The following is a 19,142-nucleotide window of genomic DNA, read 5'->3' as shown; positions in this document are numbered from 1 at the left end:
ATACATTACATTTTTTGTTTATCCAACGTTTTTTATAGGAGACAGCACCATTTAAGAATTTAATGCAGTGAAAATCACTCGTTTGTGGTTTTGTGGGGTGGGGGGGGGGGGGGGTAGAGAGTGTGGCGTGTATTACATCAAAGAAAACATCAAACAGAGCCTCGAGAACGATTTCAGGAGATTCGAAAAATCTCCAAATTTTACATTTTTGCCTTTAAATTATTTTTTTCTAAAATACTGCAAAACTTTAAGAAAAAAGTTCACACGTCACCCTTGGAGACTATGTGGGTCATAATATATTAATCTTGTGCAATAAATCTAAAAGTCACGAAGTATCTTGTTACAAATTGGTAAATAAAAAAGTAATATAATAAACTGCGGCACAATAACACTAATTATATCGTAAACAGTAAGCATTTTCTGAAACAGTTTCTAATTTTCAGGAGGTTTACCATTTAGATAACGCTAATTTCATATTATTTCCTAAATAAGTTACAATATTACTTATTAGTCATTGACTTAGATATAACAATCTGTATATGTCGATATTCGCTTAAACGCTCCAGTAACTTTGCTTCAGTTCTTGTATTAGGTGTTACCGACCTGGTAACTTATCAGTAATAAAGTCACTTCTGTAGAAACTCACGAATCCTGAAGATCAAGGTAAAACAAGCCAACTCCTATTGTATTCTTTTAACATATTTTCGAAACCACTGTCCTTCATGTTGTCTATGGTTCTGAAAATGAGCAATACCTGCATTAGTTAAGAAATAATTTATAGCAAGAGTGCTTTAACACTATATTTATGCACGATGGGCGGTTATACGTCGGGCGTAGTAATTTCATGAGGGCGCAGCCCGAGTGAAATTATTTGTACGACGTATTACCGCCCGAGTATATAAATAGTGTTAAAACACGGTTTTGCTATAAATTAATTCAATTCTAATATGCCTTTAACCTAAAACAGTAGATAAAATATAGTAGCGCTCTTTCTTGGTCGCAACAAAAACTTTGACGTCACCGCACGTTAACATGACGTCATTCTAGTGCAAGCGTGTTTTAAAAGAGACAAGATTATTAGAATATATATTAATTACTGCCTTCCTGTTCTAAATAGACGTATCAATTTTCTGTCAGTTGTATACTATTGCATACATGCTTTATTTCAAGATCTGATGTAGATATCTTTCTTTGTTCCTCTTGTGACTCTTAACTTGGTGTTGTGTCATCTTCCTGATTGTTATGGGGTAGAACACACATGTTGGAATTTTATCATTCATGTTTAGATACTACCACGACATAGAATGTTTGCTTCATAATGTAACAGATACATAGGTATTGGTTGGTTAGATGCAGTTGAAAGATTTAACTAGGTTTTAGATTTATTAAATAGTATACTAATATATATTCAATAGAAATAGGTTAATAACTATGGGATCTTCTTATAGATATGACTTGTAAATTGAATATTACGCCAAAACAACAGCGGAGTACTGAGTGTGGGTACATGGGTAGTTTCGGAGTTGTCACTTTACAGATGCTGAGAATCAGCAATATCTAAATTATAAAAAGACTGGATAGTGTTAGGTTTTCATGTTGTTATTATTTTTTTGTGAAAGATAAAGCCTTTCATTATGATTAATTTGGAAACTGAGCTGTGGCTGCTGAGAAAATCAAATTTCGGAATTGTAATAACAGTTCTATCTCTAACCAACAGTGGCTCATTTAAATGATTTACGCTTTGAGCATTATAGCAAAGGAGATCTTAAGAATCAGAAAATATCCTCGGCGATTTCAGCTGCCAAACGAAGTGATAAAAACCAGGAACACGTCCGCTATCCGGAATGAAATCACCGGGGATAACTGAAATCTTTCGCTCGTAGAGACTTGTACTGTGTTTTTCAAAGCAATTTATGGGGTCAATTTAGTACTTATGGAAGGCTTTAAATGTTTCGAAGGTGCAATCATGCAGGACCCGTGCCTTTGATTTTGCTCTTAAAAATTATCTAAAATAGAAAGCATTGAAACGGTGCCGCCCTCTAACAAACTGTTTTACATTTCTTCTTTTGCTTTCTTTGGCCGTTTCCGTGTTCACTATCATGGTAAATAAAACATGTTTAGTTAGTTATAAACGATCATTTAGTTGAACGACAGTGAGCGACATGCAGAGTTGCGGGTTCGCAAAAAAATAAAGAACAATAATAGTCTGTGAAAGCTAATTCTGGATTGTTCAGTTTCAAACTTTTGGTTTTGTAGCGATTATATATTATATTGTAATCACTGTAGTTAGAGTTTTCTAGTTGTAGTTATAAACATCATTAGTTGAACGACAGTGAGCGACATGCAGAGTGCGGGTTCGCAAAAATAAGAACATAAAGTCGGCCCCCCCCCCCCCCCCCCTGAGATTTTAAGGTAGATATTTCTGTGCCTTGCCTTATTACATACTATTTTATGATTTCAGGATCTATCGGTTTGGCTCTCGGAGAACATTTCCAACAATGGAGGGCATAAGACGATATCAAACGACTTACGGCAGACATACCAAGAAATGAAGGACATACAGCATATTGATGATAGTTGGTGGACAATCTCGACGGCGTACAAGACACTTGCGGTGGAAACACAACTGTAACGAAATTCTATGTGCATTTTATAAGAAAAACATGATTAAAACGACTGAACGAAATCTGGAAAAGTTAAATTTTGTTATGGCCGCAATGAATGAAATTCAGATTTTGAAACATCTACATTTCGGTCTCGGACTGCACTTTAAGATAGCACTATTTAAAGAAACTGAACTTCGAAAGTTTACAAGATGACGGAATATTGAGAGAGCTGGCATGGAATTTTGAGTCTTAAATGGAAACTGGCAATTTTAAATTGATGAAATCTTGCATGAGTCTTTATCATGATACGAACTTGCGCACCTTCTATTTTTCCTCTGGCTGCGCCCCCAATTTCCAGAGTTGTTGCACCTGAAATAGTCAAAAAATGCCCATTTTCACTTTGTGACGCGCCTAGCTGAAAAGATATTTGATATAAATTGATAAAACCTTGCCTTGCTTGAGTCTTTATCATGACATGAACTTGCGTACCTCCTATTTCTCCCCTGGCTCCGCCCCTATTTTCAGAATTATGGCCTCTGAAATAGCCAAAAGTGCACATTTTCGCCTTGTGACGCGCCTAGCTTAAAAAGCATTTCATATAAATTGATGAAACCTTGCATGAGTCTTTATCATGGTATGAACTTGCGCACTTCCTTTTCCAGAGTTATGGCCCCTGAAATAATAAAAAACTGCACATTTTCACATTGTGACGCGCCTAGCTCAAAAAGTATTTCATACAAATTGATGAAAACCTGCGTGAGTCTTTATCATGATATGAACTTTGGCACTTTCTATTCTTCTTTCTATTCTTCGTCTGGCTCCACTCCCTATTTCCAAAGTTATGGCCCCTGAAATAGCCAAAAATGCACATATTCACCTAATGACGTGCCTAGCTCAAAACGTATTTGATGTAAATTCATGAAACCGTTCATGAGTCTTTATCATGATTTGACCTTGCACACTTTGCATTCTTCTTGAGATTGTAGCGCTAATTACAGAGTTACGGTAATTGAAATAGCCAAAATAGATGCTCATAGCTCAAGAAGTATATGGCCTAGAACAATGAATCCTTTATATAAAATGTTTGTTGAGGCTATATCCCTTAACACTGCAAACATCTGAATTATTGTCCCTTATTTGTGACAAATGTACCAGTGGGGTCACACCCTGTGTCCTACAGGCACATTCTAGTTTGTTAAAGAATCGAAAGAGGTTAGACATGTTACAGGAAACAATGTTTTTGTGTTCAATTTTGGGTTGAAGTTAGATCCAAAATGTTGATGACAAATAGTATGTTTTTGCAAAGAATGAACAAAAGTCTGAACAGTTTAATAAATTGACAAGCAAAAAGTTGATAAGCAGCTGCTTTTATGCGTCACTCTAACAGTGATTTCAGCGCTGAACAACTGTTTAGCGTGTTTTCTCAGAGCCATATGTTTGGTCCCGTGCGACTGGAAAAAAAAGGTTCATGGCGACATAAACTATGTGCTCAGTGATGTCATATGTTCATTTTAAGCAATGTCGCTAGTCTGAATTCTTAGAATGGACCAGTTTATGACGTCATCAAAATGGCAGTCACTTTTTAAAAAAAGTGAAGCTATATCAACTATATATGCAACGACAACAGTTACCAGCTGGCTTACGGAAGGTCGGTGGTTCTACCCAGGTGCCCGCTCGTGATGAAATAATGCACGGAGGGGCACATGGGGTCTACCTCTACCACCAAAGCCGGAATGTCGCCATATGACCTTAATTGTGACGGTGCGACGTTAAACCCAGCAAAAACAACAGTATCCTTCTCGTGCATCATACCAAGGTCTGGTCAAAAAGTCAAGTCACCAAGGCAATAAATGATGAAACTTTGGTATTTTAAAAAAGAAAAACGTGCTTGAATTTTGTAAAAGCACAAGTAACTGTCATTTTTAGATTATGGTGAAAGCATTTTTGAAAACGGAATATTTAGAAGTCTCGGGTATGATGTTCGAGATAAAACAGGTATACATGTCTCCGGTGAGGGAGCGGGCGAAATGTACAACTTCCTCGCTTTCCTCTACGGAGGCGAACCAAACGAATTGACTGACGATCACTCTGCAGTCGGCAAATAGGTTAGAATTAATGCTGATTTATAGTTATGTGTAATTATAAAGACAATTATGTCTACTCGCCCAAAGTCGTTAATAACAAGCAATTGCCTTACAAAAATATTGAAATATTTTTGTCTTAAGAAACCATTAAAAGTTAAACCTACTAAAATACTATGTTTTCTACAAAAGATAGTGAAAAATCAGAAACACCACTTCACTTGTTTAGGCGTTATGCCTTGTTGAAATATACTGCTCTTGTTCGTATTTTTGCTTTAAGATACATACGTTATGCAACATTTAGGTGCACTTATTCACGATTTTATGGATACATACAAACAAGAAATTATTCGTGATTGAAGCTATAACAATGTATACGACTTTTGATAATCATGATTACCTCTTACATTATAAGTTAACGTTGGCTTCGAGTTATAAAAGAAGATAACCTCGCAAGTTCGCTAGTAAATTTTATTGAACGAACATTTAACTGTTACAAAACATATCTAAATACATTAACAAAAGGTAAATTGCAAACATAATTGGCTTATAAAATCATAGATACACTCTTACGATACCATAAGCATATACATTTGTTAGAGCAATTTGAATATTTTATGCGTCCTGCTTGTAAGTTAAGATACACTAAAAGTAACGTAAGTATCATTAGATTGAATGACATGGGTATGAGAGAAAAATACATTCAAGTTAGATGTATTATGTGACAAATATGATTGTTATTTACCAACATTATGTGTCTGATAACACGAATTTAAGTTAATTTAATAAAGCTTTTCTTGGAAACATTTATGAAAATCTACCATAACGCGTATTAAACTTGTCAAATCATAAAACATACAACTTTACCAGAATACTTCTTGACAACAAATGTTTCTGTTGTGGTTATACTTTTGTAATGAAACCGTTGACATATAATCAGCATAATATTATGCACAATATGACAATAAAGTCTTGGTTTACCATCTGATTAGAAATATGCTGATGGTAACGTATGTATCCCAACTTAAGTATAACGAATCAATTCATTTGCGGGCACCAAATATCGTGTTCAATATTGCCATCAAATTAAGGCCGTTCATTGTAAATCAAAAGAACAAATATTTATTAATTATTTCTTACGACTGTCAAATTAATGATTCGTATTTTCAAAGCCGGCTTTGATTATCTCGTCCTCTTGTATATTTGTAAGGTGGCAGTCCTTATAGCAAGTGCTTTTGTCGCTGTATCCATGAGTCACACAACCAAGCTGTATATAATGATATGCACGCCAAACAATGCTTATTCAAATATTCAAAAAATAAATGCAACCACAAGTCACCGTGTCCGAAATATTTCCCAAAAATAAAGAACAGATGATTTTATATAAGTTGAGCACCACTGCATTCATGCACCAAGCATCACCACAATCCGAAAGTTCTACATATAAAATTTCTTTCATAATGAACAGTTTTATTAAGTCTGTATTTACTGTAAAGACTTTTTCAAAATCTATTTACATTCTTGAAAAATGATTTAAAGGTGTATCGTGCTTGGGACAAAAGTTAATGCCCTTTTACTGGAAGATTTTTACCTTAACAGTAATTAAAGGTAGCTGTTTTATTTTTACGGCAGAGATTCGTTTTGAGGTATCAATTTTTACAGAAAATGAAAAAACCAAAACTAATCAGAAGTAAGTTAATAATTAAGAGCGGCGTACATTCTAAGTCAGCACTACAGACATTATCATTTCGGTTAAAGGCCCGTGCTGGAACAACCAAAGCCTATTCATCAAACAAATAAACAGACAAAATGTCCAGACTACGAAAGAAACCTGGTACATTTTCACAAGGAATGTTTAATGTCATATTATGACATTATACATTCCTTGTAAAAAGGAATGGGTTTCTTTCGGAATCTGGACAGTCTGTTTATTTGTTTGTTTTTTTTTTTTTCTTAATTTCTCTCCTCCCTTCATTATTTGTCCAAGGATTTAGCAGGGAGGTAATATTTTCACTGTCTGATACTCTCCTTTTCAAGGAGCGCACTGCCTTTAGCTTTCTCACGTTTACGATACTTCTTTTGAACTTCAGCCCATATTTACCTGATGTGCAACCCACCACAAGTCAACAATGAGTAATTATTACTGATATACGAGTAATTATTACTGATATACGCACACATACACCAATAACGAATGTATTGATACATACGTTACCGATCACTGTCCTATATTGTGCCACGGGTATACTGTTTCCATTCATTTTGTTTTTAATAAAATGTCGAATATGTTTCTTTATAATAAAGATTCAATGACATACGACCAATTTTGTAAACGAAACCTTATAATAAGAAATAAATATCAACGCATGTTTTATCATATTTTAAAAATAGAATTTGCATGACATGTATTGAACAAAAATAGTGTTAAAAACAAAACATTTCAGCAAATTTAAACACCCGAGTGTTTTATCTTGGAACCTTCACTTAAAGAAAAAATAAAAGAAGCCTTATGTTGTATAAAATGGAGAGTCAATAAAATATCAAGTATCTAAGATACTTACGTTACCATACGTAACGTATGTATCCATAGTTTGTACAGTGTTTATGGCGTACTCAGTATGTATAACAACACAAATTAAATTCAAACAAACAATATGATTGTCATGTAATCACAAACTGGTTTTACTTTAAGATATATCAAATTTACTTACTATTTATACCGTGCGTTATCAGGGGAGCCCGTTGGACATTTTCAGAAAAAGACAACACGTCTTCAAGGACAAATGTGCGACTTAACATGTGTGAAATCTGCATCTTATGACGTAGACGATACAAAGTGATGACATTATCAATTAAAACTGAGTGACACTTTCCTGCTTATGTTATTTTAAATTAGGCTGGTCACGTTTGTATCGATCACGCTTGTATCATTTTGCCATTTCTAAAGCCACTTGAATAAGAAGGACCTCTGCTTTATAATAGATTTATTGAAAATGCATGCACTGTTTTGGCATGAAAAAACTACACTTAGTTCAACATGAATTGCTGTGATTTTAATGTCTTAGAATAAAGGTAACGTTTGTATCATGGAAAGTGGAATCTTTACATAAGGAAAATTTAAGTGAAAAATATATCACTATTAAGTATATCTTGTGTCAAATATTATAGCCTGTAGTTGTAATGAGACTAGAAATAACCTTAAAAAGCACATAAAACGCTATTTTTCATACGTCAAGCTTATATATTCATAGTAGAATAGATGCATAACGTAAGTATCCCATCATCGGCGTCATATCTGTTTTATTGTTTAGGAATAGTTATATCACCAACATACACATTATGAAGCAGTTATTAGTAATAAGGGAATATGTATTTTTTGCATTTACTAAAAAATCCGTCATTAGCTCTAAAAGAGATCGAGCGTTGTTAATTTTTAAGTAAATCTTGCACATGGCGTCAGTAACGTATGTATCATTTTAAACTGCCGTTAGTGTTTTTTTTGGATTATGGATCAGATAAATCCAATTGATATTAGGTTACAAGTATGAACATGTATTTTTTGAAATTCTAGTATATTTAGTTTGCCCCTGATGCCTATGTTTAAACGACCACGGTAAGGAACACTCGATTAGTTTGAATGGGCTACAAAGTAACAAAAAAAAGAAAGATCGATATCACACTGATTCAAGAAATCCACTGTGTAAACGATTTTGAAAAAAAAAAGAGGAGGATCCTGTTCTTTTAGTCACGGCAATAAAGCTTTTAGGGTGTCACCATTTAAGTTAGAAATGATTTGCTTATCACAGCAAAAAATGTTAATCGATTAAATAATGATGATCACTTTCTATAAGTAGCTTTTCAAATATCAGAAAGTCTTCATCTACAGTGAACGAAAAACATGTTTAGATGTCTCAATACACATCTTTCAAAACTTGATAAACCGCTGATTATCGCCTGCGACTACAAATCTCGACTGATCGCAAAACTGTGTCACGAGTAATGCACGCAGACAGGCTGAAACCACTATTGCCGGGAATAATTTATATATACCAAAATCGGAGAAACATTAACGAAGCAAATAGATTCATTCAAGATCTATTTGATTATACGGATAAAGAATGTCAAGAATGTATCATTGTTTTCTCGGTCGAATTATGTTTAGAAAAAAATGGTTTTAGGGAAAACATTAGGGGTTGGATTGAAGTGTTACATTTGTAATCAAGTGCGACGTTTAAAAATTGTACATTTCAAAGGATTACGAATGCAGGGCCAACAAATAAATATGTGCAAAATAATGATTCAGTTGTGAACACGATACAAAAGCCTGGATACTGAAGGCTGTAAAAATTGATACCATTTTTCTTTTCCATTCCTTCTAAAAAATCAGTATTCATAAAAAAGACAATACATTGAATATTATCATGTCTTTTGAAAAAAATTAATATCCATAAAAAGCCTTTTCATAAATTCAGATAAAGTAAAGGACTCCTTTGCGCGAGATACAAATGACAACACGATGGATTTAAATTTTCCCATATGAATATTTAATTATCTATGGTTGTAATAACCATGTTAACTGAAATCAATTGTGTAATAAATGGAGAACAAAATCAGTTCTTTATCAGCAATTGGTATTTATCATGTACTGAATTGTGTACCTATCTACACTGCACCCAATACACTGAATATAGCTATATTGTTATCATGTGATTTCCTTGTTTGTTCGTATGCCTGTGTGCCTAAATACACATGTACTCATTTATGTAGATGATTTCATATTTTTATCATGAGGTCTTCTTTAAAACAGATGTATGTAAATGTTCGGGATTTTAATGACCCGGTAAGTAGCTACTTATGTTTAAAATGAGAGTCTGCCAGAGAGGCTTAGACCAAATGACATTTTATTGATATTCGAGTACAGGATTATCGGGATGGCAAACTCACATGACTTTTCGGTAGCGTACACAAGGGAACAGTTGCATGATTCAGGTATAATTTTTGTATTACTTGAAGGATTTTAGAAACTTAAAGATAAAAAGCATCAAAAACAGTGAAGCAAGTGCTTTCCTCGGCACAACACGCCTGCTAAACTTTCTTCGAACCCTTCGTCCAAATCCCAGCGTGCACGTTTCCTACACATTTGGTACGTAAAAAACATTTGGGCGAAGTATTTGAGGAAAGTATTGAGAAAGTATTGAGAATGTGTGGCAGACCTTTTGTGTTGCGACAAGCACACGTTTTTTCTGTCTTCGACGCTTTTTTATACGTAAAACAGCCATGTAATAGGGAAATTATGAGCAAAAATGTAACCAGAATCGAACGATTTTCCACGTGTGTACGATACAAAAAGTCACGTGGACTTATCACTCTAAATATGCTAATCATTACACGTAAGCATTGCAACCGTACACATACAAACTGTATAATTATACTGGAAATATATATTAATGTATATTCGAATATCATGCATTCGATATTGTTTTTCCCCTTTCAGTAATCATCTTTAACTGGAAAGAATGTCTTATATCGACAGGAAAAGTTCGTTTAATATTCCTTCACGGAGTAACTCAATAAACACATACGGCTCCAGACATGGATCTATAATTACCTACGACGACTACGACTCTGACGACTACAGTACAATGCACGTGCCTAAATCCATTCTAGACAGAAGAATGTCGGCTGGTTTACCAACCATTAGCCACGCTGACTCGCCAGTGCCACAACTCGTTGGGACTTCACCGTCTGATTCAGTATACCTAATTCGTCCAAATACTAAAGTTTCCCCTTTGAAATGGCTGGTAGTTTTATACTGCTTCCTGTATATGGCGGCATATGTGATGTCGTCTGCTACATTTGTACAATACATCTACAAACGAATACAAACAGAAATGTTTCCTGACAAAGACAAGTATAATATATCTGTGAACTGCTATTCAAACACCAGCGACCCACATTATAAAAAGCAGATTTCTGTCCAAGAGAAAGCATCTAATTGGAACATGTATTACAGCTTGGCGGCAGGAATTCCCGCCATGTTTGCTAGTATTATAATGGGCGCCTCAACAGACAGGTTTGGGCGCAAGTTTCTCTTCTATTTACCGTGTCTTGGCGCACTGGTTCGGCTGTCTGTCTGCACAGCTGGCATTCATTTTAACTTTAATCGTTTATACTTTTTAATTGGATTTTTTGTGGAAGGACTTACAGGTTACATGGCCACAATGCTTCTTGTGACATTCACTTACGTCGCAGATATTACTCCGCCGAAAGGGAAACAAAGATCTTTTGGAATAACAATGATCGAACTCATAAACGGAATCGCTATGACAGTGTTTAGTTTTGCAACAGGGTACTTTATTCAAGATATGGGTTATTTCTATCCTATGCTTACCTCCGGAGCTTTGGTATTTCTTTGTTTATTTATAACTATTTTTATTCCGGAATCATTTCCAAAAGACAAAAGAAATTTAAGAGAATCTACCTTTGAAAAGATTAAAACGATTTATAATTTGTTTTTGGGTGAAAGTAACAGAGGTCGTCGTTGGATGTATAACACGCTAATGTTTGTTTTTCTACTTACAATGTTTACTTCATTCGGGCGTCAAAGTGTCGAACCATTGTATCAGCTTGATACACCTTTCTGCTGGAGTCCAGAAAAACTGGGATATTTCAGCGCGCTGAAAAATCTTCTACAGCAAATATTTGGAATGGGTGTTATAAAGCTCTTCCAACAAGCCATGTCTGACGAGGCCATAGCAATGCTAGGATGTGTATCGTTTGGTGCAAGTTTTGTTCTTGAAGGATTCGCACAAACCGATATTCTCATGTATATTGGTAGGTTGTTATAGGGTTCAATTCATTGCTTATTTAGTTGTGCTATCTTTGATACCATACCTGATATATACTGTTTTAAAGTAGTTGTCTTTTTTTTCTAATGAGCGACTTTGGTGTAAAAAAATCATACCAAATCATTTTTCATCTATAGTATTTCCTTAATAATTTAAAATGTTAACAATTAGTCAGACACTTGGATGCAAAATATGTGTACAGTCTGTCTATTTATGTAGTAAACATTTGGTTAAGCGCACTAGTTACTAGGTATATAAGGTCTTTCACGATCTAGTACATGTATTTTCAGTTCCTGCATTAGGTGTTTGTGGTCTACTAACTATACCTATAACAAGATCACTTCTCTCCAAACTTACGTATCCTGAACACCAAGGTAAGTCAAGCCAAGGTATCTATATACGGTTTAATATGCATTCTAAAACAGATACAATAATCATTGTCAATAATGTGTTCTATATTTCTGAAAGTGTGCAATGTCTGCATCAATTTGACTGTCTGAATCCTTTAACAAGCACTGTAACTTTTGAAGCAATCATTTCTACTTTGGGATCAAAGAAACCAACGTTTTAAAATTCAATATATGAGCCGTGCCATGAGAAAACCAACATAGTGGGTTTGCGACCAGCATGGATCCAGACCAGCCTGCGCATCCGCGCAGTCTGGTCAGGATCCATGCTGTTCGCTTTTAAAGCCTATTGGAATTGGAGAAACTGTTAGCGAACAGCATGGATCCTGACCAGACTGCGCGGATGCGCAGACTGGTCTGGATCCATGCTGGTCGCAAACCCATTATGTTGGTTTTCTCATGGCACGGCTCATATATGAGAAAATAATCTATTTACATGTTGTTGTTTTTTACCAGGAGCTATATTTTCTACAATTGCCACCATGGAGACGGCTATCAACATCGGGGGTTCAGTGGCAGCCAATGAGATTTACTCGCATACCCTTAACTTTTACAGAGGGTTTGTCTTCTTCGTATTTACTGGGTGCAATTTCATCTGCTTGATCGCTATGGCGTAAGTACATTTGCATTTTGAAATGCTAGCTTAAGATATATTCTAATATGCTTGTCTCAGTTAAAACACTCTTACGCTAGAATGACGTCACGTTAACGTACGGTGACGTCAAAGGTTTTGTTGCGACCAAGAAAGAGCGCTTCAGTAATTTATCTGCAGTTTTAGATTAAGGGCATTTAGAAAAATTATTTAATATATACATGTAATGTATGGTTTAAATTTTATCAAATATTGTACACGTGTATTTGAAGAATAAAATGTTCTTTAGTGACTCAGTATTATACAAATGTTTGTTATCTAGAAATTTGCCCTCATTAGCAAACCAGTCAATGTTTTACTACGTGGCATGATATTAAATAAATAAAATTCAAGAAATATTTTCTTTGCTTTGACATTAGTCCAGTAAATTTGTGTTAAATATAAGGCGGTCATATATAGCACAAATGATTGGCCGGCGGTTTATATACGAAGTCCTATAATAATTATATGAGTCGTACCATGAGAAAATCAACATAGTGGCTTTGCGACCAGCATGGATCCAGACAAGCCTGCGCATCCGCGCAGTCTGGTCAGGATCCATGCTGTTCGCTTTCAAAGCCTATTGCAATTAGAGAAACTGTTAGCGAACAGCATGGAGCCTGACCAGACTGCGCCGATGCGCAGGCTGGTCTGGATCCATGCTGGTCGCAAAGCCACTATGTTGGTTTTCTCATGGCGCGGCTCATATGATCTTCTTATAGATGTGATTTAGTCTTTAACTTTGAAAAAAAAGACTGTCTACTGTATATTGGTAGTAATGTAGGTCTGTGATAGTTTGCTTTCTAGAGTTGTCCCCCTTCTATGCATGATGAAAAACGAATGGAAACTGGATCTGCAAGTCAAAATTTGAAAGTATAGAATGATGTTACTTGATTTCGTTTACTTTTTTCGCGAAAGAAAGTTTTGATTTTGACTCTTTAAGAAAACGGGGCAGAGTGGCGCTATCGAAAAAGAAATCAAATTTCAAAGTTTCGGAAAATAAATTACAGTTCTGTACAGTCAACAGTATCTCATTTACGCTTGAAGCATTACATCAAATGATTTCTTTAAAATCACAAACTCATTTAAATGTGAACGTAACAAAAACCTGGTCTTGTAATGATTCTGTACTTTAATCTGAAATACAAATCAATGACACTATGTTGGTTTTTGCGAATTATGTCTATCGTACCGTGTGAATTTGTCTCAAATATTTTGGGTTTCTCTGGTGTATTCGGTGTTCGCTGCAGTAAATAAAATCCTATCTTGTTAAAATTTAAACAAGAAAAATGTTGATGCTATGCATCAAAGTCGCTGGAAACAAGTTGATTTAGAATCAAAGAAGTTTTTTTTTTCATTATAGGTACTACACGCACTTAAGCTTTTCCCCTGGACACATCAAAGACTTCTTACAAATATTTTACATAATTTCTTGTACAATGAAATTAAAGGGAAAATTGCATTCATAAGAAATTAAACTAGTCTAAATACTTTTCAGATGTTTCAGCAATCGTATTCTCATTCGTGAAATACTGTTAGCTAAATAAGCATAATATCTCAACATACGATAATAAGATAGTAAATAGAAAATAGAAAAGTTATACTAACTGGGTATAAGGTTTTTCTATCACTTATATGCTCTAAAGTACTGCAGTGGTGGTCTAGTGATTAAGGTGTCGGCCGCTCAACCCGGGTATCGTGGGTTCAAGCCCCACTGGGATCACGACGACACCTTTTATGACACCAGTACAGGTTTTTCTAGAAAGCGAGTGGTTTAGATAAGCTTGGCCCTCTAAACACAATCAAGAATAAACTAAACTAAGGTACTGAAAATTGTGCCTGTGGATAAAATCGTATATGTGAAATAAGGAAGGAAATTAATTAGTATCACGCCCGGCCTCGTTCTGAAACCACTACAGTTTCATCCACAAAAATCCGTAACAGAGTTTTTCGTGAATGTTCCGACTATAGTTTGCACTCATCCAGAAGGTATATCTAGATGAAAGAAGACACTTCTTGAAGTTAAAATGTATCTATAATTATACTGGAGTTCTATAGTGTGATGTGTAATATCAATGGCTGTGTCTGATATTCAAAGAGAAATCAAGGAAACAACTTGTTACGGAAAAAAATGGGGGGAAAGGACTTACTTTTATAAAATTGCCACATAAAATATTTTATTATTATTAGCTCGAATTAGAAAGAATTGTACTTGAGATATAACCATGAAAAATGTTGTCTGCAAAGGTTTATATATACCTTGTTTAGAAATGATTCTATCCTGAGGTAAATGCTACACTTCATCAAATATAGTCGCCGGATAGTAATACAGGTGACCACTCAATATGATATGTTGCATATAAGTTTAGTTTATACTAATTTGTTTTTGCTCGAAGTTAATTGTAATCACTCTCGAGTTCGCTTTTCTGAGAAAAAAAAAAGTACTGGTGTCATATGAGAAGTCATGGTCGTGACCCCAGTGGGGCTTTCTTACTAGCTTCTATTTTCTGTCATTTCAGCATTTATCGGTTTGGCTCAAGGCGTACCTTTCCAACACCGTTGGACATACGACGATAACAAATGACTTGCGGCAGATATATACCAAGAAACGATTGATATACAACGTAATAATGACTGTTGGTGGACGCTTTCGTCGGCTTACATAGAACAATTCACCCGCGATGGATAGACAACGGTGTGGTTGACATTAGATAGCATATAACTGAGATTGGTCGATACAGTTTAAGTTGCAGTGATTTATAATAACACAATGCCACTAAAACGCAATACTAGATTTTTCTAAATAACTCCTATTAGGCCTTAATTTTTATTTATTACATGCAAAACTTTCTTCAATTTGACAAAAAATTATGAAGAAATGCCTATTTGCAAATATTTGCGTTTCACATGACACAAACAGCAAAATTGAAAATTACAACTTGACACAGAACTCATTAAAATGACTAAATGATTACTGCTTGAATAGTTTGAAATATTTAACCGAACACGTTTTATTTCATGTTAAACTTCAGACGTATTCAAGTAAACCCTTTAGCACTTGGTACATCTAAATCTGTACTCGTGTCTTACAGTAACCCTCTATGTACCTTAAGATTGATAAAGTTCAGTTTCACATGACATATTGTGGTTGAAAGCAAATATTATCGTGACAACTACGATGGTCGTTCACAAATACAAAGACTAATGACATAACCCCGAAATTAGTCAGAAAAAACGTCTGATATTTGTATCACTTTCATTAAAAAATATGTTTCTGCCACAAATATACCAAATCTGAAATTGTTACCAAGCTTTGGTCATTTGTTTAAGTACATATGGTGGCCCACGCCATTGTGATGTCTTCATAACGTCAACTTTGTTTACAGTATTTTTCGTTAATTGATTTAGTTATGTTATTATCTATATAACATTTACTGGACAATTTTTGTGGTATATCCGTAGAATATAATGAACGTCAAGATATATTAGTCTAGGTTAATGCGTGTGTAGCATGTGTATATTAGATTTACTTTGTCGTTTATTGCTCTGTTAATCATAAAACAAACTATTTATAGGTGTGTTTTACCTTACCAACTTACCAACAGGTGTGTTATACCTTACCAACTTACCAACATTAATGCTGACTAAAATATATATCGAGATTAAACCAGCTAAAACTTTTGTTTTTACAGCAATGCCACAGCTTCTGAATTCTTGCATCATTAAATGTTTTACGTACTGGTCAGACCACGTTTGACTGTCCTAAATAAAAGTTGTTTATTTTAAACCCAAATGACTGTAGTTTTAAGTAGACATCACTCAAATGTTATAAAATACATGTATATTGAGAATGAGAGTTGTTAGCAGTGTTTCTGGTTATAATGGTACAATTTCCCTAATATGTTGAAAGACATTAGTGTATTTCGGAATCCCTATACAGATCTTATTTTTGGGTTATGCTATTTAATGGGTGCGAGAGAGATGTTAGATGGAAGGGGTTTTGGTAATGGAATGGATAAAAATGATAGAGTTAGACGAAGACATGGATAGGCAAAGAAAGAGAGAGAGTCTCTGATAATCGGAGATGTAGAGATGGAAGAAGAAAGACAGCAAATAACAGCTAGAATTGTTTTGTGGACATTATTGTATTTTGAAAGAAACGACTCAAGTTAAGAAGAAAATAAACATAGCAAAACCATATGACTACGCTAAAATATTGCTGCGCATTTTACCACTGGACGCTGATATTTCAGTCATGCCTATTAATGTCACACATGAAAATATGAAAATACTTTGCAATGATATATTGAATCCATAGACTTCAAACGTTGTAAATTCGAAAGGTATTCACAATACACGAATACCTCAATATAACTGCAATAATATGAGGGTCATCCAATAAGTTTTGATAATGGTCCCATATCTTTTTCATCTTATATCGCAAAGTAATAAAACATGGCACACATGGCCATTAACTATTACGCTATTAATTGACGCCGAATACGTGCGTGTGCGTCATATGACGTCATCACGCTGTGACGTCAATTAGACGTCGCTTAAGCGTCAATGCCGCGGTTAGTCAAGCTGAACAGCGTGCGTATATAAAAATTGAGTTTTTGAGAGGGAAAACACTACAGACAAGTTTCATGTTGAAAAAGTAAAGAAACTTTTGGATGAAGATAGACGTTATACATGTGAAGAGTTAGCTGAGGGTGTTGGAATTGCTCATGGATCAGTTCATACGATATTAACGAGGCATTTGAAAATGCGGCGGGTTTCCGCGAGGTGGATCCCTTATCACTTGAATCGGGACCAAATGACGAACAGGGTAGTATTGCAGAAAAACACTTAAAGCGGTATGAAGATGAAGGTGATAAGTTCCTAAATCGTATTGTTGCAATAGATGAGACGTGGTTACGAAGCTATGAACCTGAACTGAAATCGCAATCTTCCGAATGGCACACTCCTGGGTCACCAAGGCCTGCAAAATTCCGACGAAAACAGGGAAATCTGAAACAGCTGGCAATTATGACATATTATAATGGTGGTGTATTGGCCACAGACTATGTTCTCCTTAGACAGACAGTTAACGAAACGTATTATGCAAATTTTTTGTAAGAGAAATTGAGGCCAGCTATACGTAAAAAGCGACCCGCACTCTTAAATGCGGGGTTACATTTGATTCATGACAACGCGACGCCGCATAAATCAGACCCGGTGACGTCACTAATTAGGGAATATGAATGGGAAATATTATCGCATCCGCCGTATTCTCCAGATTTAAGTCCATGTGACTATGACCTGTTCCCCAATTTAAAAATGCCGCTACGGGGAGTTCGTTTCGATGATCTAGAAGACTTGAAAGTTGCCGTGGCCAAGGAACTGCGAAGCATCTCGGATGGTTGCCTAGCAACGGTAATCACGGATCTTCCGAAGAGATGGAATGCGGTAATCCGAAGCAGGGGTCAATACTTTGAAGGAATATAGTACAGGTATGACACTATTCATTATAATTTGTTCACTGTAAGACCATTATCAGAACTTATTGGATGACCCTCGTAACAATGCATAATTTTTATATATTTTATAATACTCTTTTTATTTATAGATTATCGGAACTCGTGTACATTGAAATATCCCTCATGCATTGATAATATTTTGCTCAGTAATATTGAAGATTGTTGCATTTGGTGGTTTTTGCTGCCGCTGTCCTTATGTTACGTTACCCGATGTCATGTCTGTTAGTTTGTTTATGATATAGCCTGTTGAGAAATGTTGAGAAATAGTACGATAAATTTGAAGAAAGGACTTTCATGTTTGATGACATTTGTACACTTACCTAATGACTTGCCGTCGGTTTATGTACGGAGTCCTGTGATTTATCTAATTCTAATACATATGTATAGAAAAGTTTGTGCTTAACATAATAAATTTACAGACAGAAATCAAGGCGAATATCATGAAAGTTTAAACCGTTCGAACGTTTTTATGCATACAATTACTGCAGTACTTTACCGAGTTTGTTCGCTGAAATATTTTAGGAGTCAAAAGGTAGCCTATTTTAAAAACAAAGACTGGCCTCTAAACAACATGTAGCCATTTGAGCCAGGGAAGCAACACAGGGCCATAATGGCTATCTTGTTTCGTTGTCTTACATTTTTATCAAAAGTGTAGTCTACATTATTGAATAGTATTTTTCTTGTTAAGTATCATTTTTATCTATGCTATCATGTTTCATATATGTCGCCATCTCTGCTGAGTATGATATTTATCACATGCGTTATCACATGCGTTATAGTCCAACACCTAGGTGTTAATTTTCACAAGGTGCGCTGTTATGTTGAAAACGACGAAACATGAGTGGTTGCAAGACGCCAGACTATTAAACAAGGGATTGTAAGGTATAGTCACGCCTCCTGACCCGATAAGAGTCGTCCTGTGTATAGGTGATTCACATCTGAAACGCTAGCCTGGGAAGCCGTTGATAATATTTGTGCTTTGTCAGAAGAAATAATACCTAATACCAATGCATTAAAGATCACTTAATTTGCGCTAATTAGTGTTAATTG

The 19,142-nt window shown here is 35.2% G+C and overlaps 1 protein-coding gene across 2 annotated transcripts; it reads left to right on the top strand.

The window, feature by feature from the left end:
- Window positions 1-9,392: 9,392 nt before the first annotated feature.
- LOC123544639 (solute carrier family 46 member 3-like) lies at window positions 9,393-15,637 on the top strand. 2 transcript variants are annotated; one of them, XM_045330711.2, is made up of 5 exons: window positions 9,393-9,527; window positions 10,182-11,521; window positions 11,826-11,909; window positions 12,399-12,555; window positions 15,093-15,637. In XM_045330711.2, the coding sequence occupies exons 2-5, from the start codon at window positions 10,204-10,206 to the stop codon at window positions 15,148-15,150; spliced, it is 1,617 nt and encodes a 538-aa protein (XP_045186646.2). In that variant the 5' UTR covers window positions 9,393-9,527; window positions 10,182-10,203; the 3' UTR covers window positions 15,151-15,637. The 2 variants fall into 2 exon arrangements, with proteins under 2 accessions (XP_045186646.2, XP_045186641.2); XM_045330706.2 differs by lacking the exon at window positions 9,393-9,527 and adding an exon at window positions 9,538-9,676.
- Window positions 15,638-19,142: the final 3,505 nt, after the last annotated feature.

The sequence above is a fragment of the Mercenaria mercenaria genome, chromosome 1 (assembly GCF_021730395.1).
Source record: "Mercenaria mercenaria strain notata chromosome 1, MADL_Memer_1, whole genome shotgun sequence".
Classification (NCBI taxonomy): Eukaryota; Metazoa; Mollusca; class Bivalvia; order Venerida; family Veneridae; genus Mercenaria; species Mercenaria mercenaria.
This window is presented reverse-complemented; position numbering and strand designations above follow the sequence as displayed.

Bases quoted from the DNA above. Each gene is read 5' to 3' on its own strand.
- LOC123544639 (XM_045330711.2), top strand. From the start codon at position 10,204: ATGTCTTATATCGACAGGAAAAGTTCGTTTAATATTCCTTCACGGAGT. The intron at 11,910-12,398 runs GTAAGTCAAGCC...GTTTTTTACCAG, and splicing joins TACGTATCCTGAACACCAAG to GAGCTATATTTTCTACAATT. The intron at 12,556-15,092 runs GTAAGTACATTT...CTGTCATTTCAG, and splicing joins ATCTGCTTGATCGCTATGGC to CATTTATCGGTTTGGCTCAA.